At 38.7% G+C, this 7,094-nt stretch overlaps 2 protein-coding genes across 2 annotated transcripts in view; one reads left to right on the forward strand and one right to left on the reverse strand.

Annotated features, from left to right (window-relative positions):
* The window catches only part of LOC116392432 (serine/threonine-protein kinase NIM1), an 8,269-nt gene extending 4,150 nt beyond the window's left edge, over window positions 1-4,119 (reverse strand). Inside the window, exons 1-2 of the mRNA XM_031863864.1 lie at window positions 3,954-4,119; window positions 750-1,052 (exon numbers count right to left, since the gene is read on the reverse strand). Of these exons, the coding sequence (XP_031719724.1) occupies window positions 750-1,052; window positions 3,954-4,119 (469 nt within the window). The remainder of the gene's footprint in view (window positions 1-749; window positions 1,053-3,953) is intronic.
* pole4 (polymerase (DNA-directed), epsilon 4, accessory subunit) lies at window positions 4,119-6,529 on the forward strand. The gene is made up of 4 exons (XM_031864318.1): window positions 4,119-4,473; window positions 5,184-5,268; window positions 5,571-5,612; window positions 5,817-6,529. Exons 1-4 carry the CDS (start codon window positions 4,222-4,224, stop codon window positions 5,828-5,830), a joined length of 393 nt encoding a protein of 130 aa, XP_031720178.1. The 5' UTR covers window positions 4,119-4,221; the 3' UTR covers window positions 5,831-6,529.
* The last annotated feature ends 565 nt before the right edge of the window (window positions 6,530-7,094 follow it).

Consider the following 7,094-nt stretch of genomic DNA (forward strand, 5'->3'; position numbering starts at 1 on the left):
ATGTTAGCGAAGGATTTAGAGAGGGTCTAACAAGGTGACAGCTCAAAATAAGAACGGACTGTTCTTAAGACATCTAAGCCCATGGGACATGCACATGAGGAGGTATTTTTGGTGCAGCATTATTTTAAGGTCTGAGAAAAATGTGGCTAAGAATCACGAGGCCAGCTACTGCTAAAACTGCGTGCGCACACACACACACAAAAGAGTGGTTTTCATAAAGGCATTTCGACAGAAATACATAAATCCACTGCAGGGGTCGGGGAAGATCTGGGGATCAGAAAGGCTTATTCAGGAGATCAGCCTACTAATATTAGTCATGTACAACAACAAACTGTGTATATAAAAGCAGAAAAGGCTTAAACGTGGCTGCCCACAGGAATGGAGGGAATGTGCTTCCTGCCGGATATGATATTCATTATCTTTAGATTCAAACATCAATCAACCAGCAACCCCCTTTTTATGCACAAGCCCTATAATACAAACTCAACATAAAATTGTAAATCTTTTTTTTTTATTCTACAAATTTCCTTCATATGTCTTTACTGTTGTGTTTTGCATGCATTTCAATAACAATGAGCAACTGCTGTCAGTCTTTGGGAGCTTTGAATTCTTTCCACAGATAGAGTCAGAGGGCTCCGTAGCTTTGTGCTTTCAAACAATGTAAAGTCTGTTAAAGTTGAGAGAATAGTCATAAGAAAACTGCTTGTTATGGGTTACAAGAAAAACATAAATAACTTATGATTCCTGACCTTTCGTCAAGGCCTGGATGCCCAACCTGACCGTGCCGAAATTGCCCTGCCCGATCTCTCCACGCAGCTCGTAGAAGCCGACTCTTCGACCGAGCATCAGGTCGTTGACGATCCTCTGGTCGTGGGCCATGTCGTAGACGACCCTCTCAAACGGTGACTGCCTCATCCTCTCTGCTTCAGTCAGCTGCGGGATGGCACATGTGGCAGCCGAGGCCGGCGACTTCTTGGCTATCCTTTCCACCACTCGAGCCTCGTCTTTGGATTTTTTGCTCTCCTTCTTTGGCCATAGGCGTGCTTTGATGGCTTGAAAAGAAATTTGAGAAACAAACAATTTGAAAGCCATGAAGATATTTGGGTTGCTCTGCAGATGACTGTAGAAATACATCAGCACCACTGTGTGAAATGAGCATGTGGAGCTTGTTCCACAAAACAATATTAATACTCAGATAAAAGTACTTTTTATTCAGTAATGTGTACGGAGGAAACAGCCGGGGACACTCTTAAGTTGTTTTTGTGCTGGACCTACAGGTCAAATGTGGGGCGGTTACATGTGTAGAACATTGGTAATGAGATTGACCTTCACGTTACCTTATGAGCTAAAACGTCTGGCCTCTTTCACAATAATCCTAACCTGGTTTAACATGATTTTATAAGTTGTAGGTTCTGTTACAAGATGGAGGCAAACAGTAACTGATTATGTAGATTTGAAGTTAGTTTGCAAATATACATATTTTCTATTGTTTTATCCTTTTGTTGCCGACATTCAGTTTATAAATGAACTTAAATTAAATCTATTTCTCAGGATACGGGGAGCTCTTCTTTTGACATTTTATTATAAGACTCTTTACACCTTTCTGGTGTCGCTTTGTGAGTATTTTATCAGCTTTGGAAGTCCAGAGGATGCTGCTGATATCATCAATTTCAACACGTTTGCATACATTTTGTTTTTAATGATGGACAAAAGCAGGATGCGTCAACCTTTCCTGTTTTTTTCTGTTCTGGGAACACAAGTTCATATTCTTTCCACACAGTTCTCAAGTCTCAGCACATTTATTTAAAAAAAAAAAAACTGGCCAAAGTACTCATATACTAATATTTGAAGTAAATTCTTACGTAAAGCTTATATCCTGTTTCTTTTGTTTTTACAGGAAACAGTTGATTAAGGTTCAGCACTACACAAAGAGCAACAAGCGACGGGGTTAGATGTCAGATTGTTCCTCCGTCGAGGCTTGAGCTCTGCAGATATAACCTCTTCAAACGACAACAATTTTGAAGAACTGAGTTAAATGAAGTTAGATGCAATGGTTAATAACACTGATAACTGACATTAAACTTCTGTTAATCTACAGTGTAATAGTACTGTCTACCTCCTCCTGGTCATTGTGGGCTAAATTTAGTTCCCGGTAGGCTTTAAGTGGCCAAGATTACGATCTTCTTTTAGACAGCAGATTTAGACACAATACAGCATTAGTGGGTCTAGTCAAGTTGAAATGGTTAAAAATAAGTCGATACTCGATTATTTCAAACTTAACTTTTTTTCTCACTGCTAAACTTTCTTGTATTGTACTGTATTCTGCACATGTTACTTGTTGCTGTCTGCACTTTAACATGAAGCACTTTGAATTTACATGCAGTGAATTATGCTGAACATGTCAATCACATTGCCAAACAGTTTAGGGCTAAACATAGATGTATATTTAGACGTCACACAGCCAAATGGCTGTTGAAATAGGCTAAAAATAATAAAGAACCTTTGGAAAAGGGAATACAAGTAGTAAGTGTTTGAAGACTTTTTGTCATTTAAAAGAAAAATCTTTTACGAATTCCTTTCAGATTGGATAGAAGCCAGGAAGTAGTTTTGGGTTATGGAGAATACGGTTGGCTGGTGTTTAGCTATTGTAGCAGACTATTGGTAAACCATAAATTATTGACATTAGTTTGTATTATCTAAAAAGCAATCAAGTCCTCAATTTCAGATGTTAAGTCATTAATTGAGGGTTAAATCATCCATCTTACTGATGAATTAAAGTAGTTAAGAGACAAAGCTTTTGTTATTCTGGAAGACAAACACAAACAAAGGGTTTATTCATGTCTTGGTACCCAAAAGTTATTCTTTTCAATAGCCAATAACTGATCTATAAAGCACGAATAAACTATATTAATCATTATTGAAGCCATGAATTATACACTATAAACCCTTTATGAGTGTTTTATTAGAAAGTGGTACCCACATTTCAAACAATACAATACTTTCTGCAAACTTTTCTTAAAATCTGACAGAAATATTAGAATAAAGCAGATCAATTTACCTGGGCGCTGCGGATCCTTCATGTCCGTCACCTCAGGCTCACCTGACTCTCACTGAACACGTGAATCGAGCCTCAGAGGACTAAATCACTCGTCACAATCCTATTACCACAGTGTATTAGTGTACCGCTCATCAGGTTATTATCCGACAGACAAACGATGGAAATGCTGCATACACACTTTTAAAGATAAATAATTCCTGTAGGCTATCAGACAATCTTGCACCTATAGTAAATTAGTTGCAAGTCTGTGAAAGTGTATATATAGATATATGTATACTTAAGTTTGGCATAGACTCAAAACAATATATAACATACTACATTGTGTGTGAATTTAATTGTTGAAACATTAATGTTACACATATTAGCAGTAGGCTAATGTTAACAGCTAAGTTTAAGGGGAATTCAGGGGACTCTTTTGAGAAGGAAAAATATGACTTAAAGAGGTCATTATTATAGCATAATATGATGCTAATAAAAGATACGGTTCAATATGTGCTTACGCTTGTTTACATAGTGGAGCATTTAGCATTCGCTTTGACATTTCCCTCAGGAGTTGGTGGAGACCAAAACAGAGGAAAAAAGGCTGAGCAGAGAAACTACTCCAAAAGAAAGCTACTGTTGCTACATGTCGCCTGTTTGCTTACAGTTTGCCATGTTAACATCACTGGGTGTAAAATAGCTGCGTTATGTTCACAGCGTGTTTCTGCTGCCACCAAGTGGACAAAAAGCATCAACAGAGAAAAGGTTCGTTTTATCCAAGTCAATTCCTTACTGGTTGAAGTAAGAGGATAATATTCTTCATCTATTGTATTGCTTTCAAAATAAGAAAAAAACAAACAAAAAAAAACAAACAAACACGTGATTCACAAGCATCAACATCTTGACATAGCCTCACCGTGCAGGGCAGGATTGACGTTTACTTCTAGCCAATAGCCAGAGCTTGGTTCACATTCTGACCAATCACCGACGAAGATTGGTTGGCGGGAGAGGAAAGGGCGGGGCGTCAGAGTGACTAGCTGACGAATCAGCGCAGGCCCCTCACCGAAAGGCCGGAAGCACATGCTGGCGCGCTGCTGCTGATGTTGTCATCTTGGACATGTTGCTGGAAATCGGTAGTGATTTGTCTGTTTTTTGAAGTATAACTATCGGTTTAAAGACGGAGAATGGCAGCAACAGTGGCTACAGCCGTCACCCCCACGGAGCCCGACCCGGACCAGTGTGGGATTGAGGAGGAGAGCCGCGGGGCCGAGGCGGAGGAGGACAGCACCCAGCAGCAGACGGGCCCCGCGGCCGCCGCAGTGAGCCACAGCAGACTGTCCAAACTCCCGCTGGCTCGTATCAAGGCGCTCATGAAGACCGACCCAGACGTGTCACTCGCCAGCCAGGAGTCTGTGTTCATCATCGCTAAAGCCACGGTAAAAGAAACGCGGAGGAAGTGCGACAACAACTCCGACTGCTTTACGTTACTCCCTGTGCTATCACAGCGCGAGAGTCGACAGCTAGTCACCAACGATGTCTTTATCCTGATGCAATATGATTATTATCTGTAGTATATCAATGTGTTAAGTGAAGTTTATAGTGAACTCCACCAGCTAAATTGGGGCCTAAACCTGCAACCATTGACGTACTTTCACCTGTTACACTCATCAGGAGAGTTGTCCTCTAATGTCATGTTTATTACATGTAGACTTTAAAAAAGGTACCATATGCGAGCTGGCAGAAACCTAAATGAAAAAAAATATATATGAATATTTATTTAAGGTACTTTGTCTGCTCGATGCAAGCAGCGCGTGGGAGTTAATCATTCCTACCTTTACAAATTTCGGACTAAAAAGTGAATATATATATATATATATATATATATATATATATATATATATATATATATATATATATATATATCTCTCTCTCTCAAGGTAAACCAGGTGACACAGCATGTCCTATACTTGACAGAAAAATTAATGAAAGTCAGGAATGTGAAATGCATTGTGCACAATTTGGTCCCATTTATTTTGGCTTCAGGTTGAAATCGATACCGATATCAAAAATCATGAGTTATTCCTACTAGGTTCTGAATTTGATTTAGTTTCAAATGACAAAATATTCATGCATTTCCTTCTTACAGGAGTTGTTTGTCGAGATGATCGCCAAAGATTCCCTGGTCTACGCCCAGCAAGGAAAGAGAAAAACTTTGCAAAGAAAGGACTTGGGTAAGTGCTGTAAAGAAGTTCTGAATGCGGTTTGCAAATACACACAGTCATTGTTTAAAATGAGACAGTGTTATTGATGTTGGGCTCAGACCAGATCACAACAATTTAGATTGTGTGAAAATATAAATGATTACTCATTTAAGTTGACATTGCGCTGATTTTTGTAGAGGAAAGTAGATCATCAACATGTTCACTTGGCTGTTGACAAACCTTTATTTAAATGCAAAGATGTTTAGAAACCTGAAAGCTCTTTTAACCAGCTCTGACTTTTTGTCTCCCATTTCCCTTCTTTACCTCTACAGACAACGCAATAGAGGCCATAGATGAATTTGCATTTCTTGAAGGTAAGACTCACCAGGACATTTTTAGAGCCTTTTTTATGCCTCATCTAGTTAAAGTTCTCTCTCACATGTGTAAGATAAGAATGCATAACATACAGCATGTTCATGCAAATGTGTGCACAAAGACTGTAGACATTATTGAGCACGTTCCTATATTGAATGCATGTACCAGTACAGTTTTGTTCTAATTATTTTATTTTTCTGTAGGCACACTAGATTAAATGCTGCTCCAAATGACGAGAACATTGAATATCTGCAACCATCCAAGAAACCTTCTGTCACGTGAACATCTTTCTGCTACTTTTCTAAGTCAAAGTCTCAAAATGGATATTTATAAATGCTTTTCTACAATGTCCCATTAAGATATTTCATACTTTACTTTCAAGACATCAGTGGTAAAATGTACATTGTTTTTCTGTAAATATTTGTGAAATACTATTTGTGAAGTACAATAGAATAAATGTAAGTTTTAAACAAACCGTGTCTGTCAGAATCAATCTTCATCAGTTTCATACCCAAATTTGCAAAATAAAAATTAATTCATAAAATATGATATTCTACATATTCGTAAAACTAGACAAATGTACTAAAAACAAAGACATGTTGCACACTCTTAGTCCCAATGCAACTATTACTATAAATCAACTTTACCTATTAGTCTCACACTAGACTGGGGTGATCATTCAGGCTGGATATCCAACTTTTCTTTTTTTTTTTTAAACATTAGATCAAGAGGGTAGTTTTGATATGGCGTGCTGAGGACTGCAGTGCAAATATTTTTCGTGACTATATATGTCATTTTGCAGCATTTCCCTCCAGGGCTCCCTGTTCTTTTCTATTGATATTTTTGTTGATCTAATGACTAAAATTACCCTCAAATTAAATACTCGGAGCCAAATAAACTAAAAAAAAAAAAAAAATCTGATTAGAAGACATGAAAATCATGTAGACTGAATCTGTCTTCCTTAGGAAAGACACCAAGATGTTTCTAGATGAGAAGCAAAACTCAAACCACATTGTTCTAAATTACTTCATTGTATAGCTTCCTTCTGGCTTCCTGTACAGTACAGCGAGACCATTTTTAACGTTCTGCACCAAAGTGAGTCAACACCTCTGTCCAAGGTGCTGATCCCCAGACCTCCAGGGATGAATGAGCTGTCACACAGCATCTCAATCGGATTCAGGTCGGGACTTTGACTAGGCCACTCCAAAGTCTTCATTTTGTTTTTCTTAAGCCATTCAGAGGTGGACTTGCTGGTGTGTTTTGGATCATTGTCCTGCTGCAGAACCCAAGTCCGCTTCAGCTTGAGGTCACGAACAGATGGCCGGACATTCTCCTTGAGGATTTTTTGGTAGACAGCAGAATTCATGGTTCCATTTACCACAGCAAGTCTTCCAAGTCCTGAAGCAGCAAAACAGCCCCAGACCATCACACTACCACCACCATATTTTACTGTTGGTATGATGTTCCTTTTCTGAAATGCC

The sequence above is a fragment of the Anarrhichthys ocellatus genome, unplaced genomic scaffold (genome assembly GCF_004355925.1).
Source record: "Anarrhichthys ocellatus isolate YVR2014 unplaced genomic scaffold, GSC_Weel_1.0 scaffold30, whole genome shotgun sequence".
Classification (NCBI taxonomy): Eukaryota; Metazoa; Chordata; class Actinopteri; order Perciformes; family Anarhichadidae; genus Anarrhichthys; species Anarrhichthys ocellatus.

Bases quoted from the DNA above. Each gene is read 5' to 3' on its own strand.
- pole4 (XM_031864318.1), top strand. From the start codon at position 4,222: ATGGCAGCAACAGTGGCTACAGCCGTCACCCCCACGGAGCCCGACCCG. The intron at 4,474-5,183 runs GTAAAAGAAACG...TCCTTCTTACAG, and splicing joins TCATCATCGCTAAAGCCACG to GAGTTGTTTGTCGAGATGAT. The intron at 5,269-5,570 runs GTAAGTGCTGTA...TTACCTCTACAG, and splicing joins TTTGCAAAGAAAGGACTTGG to ACAACGCAATAGAGGCCATA.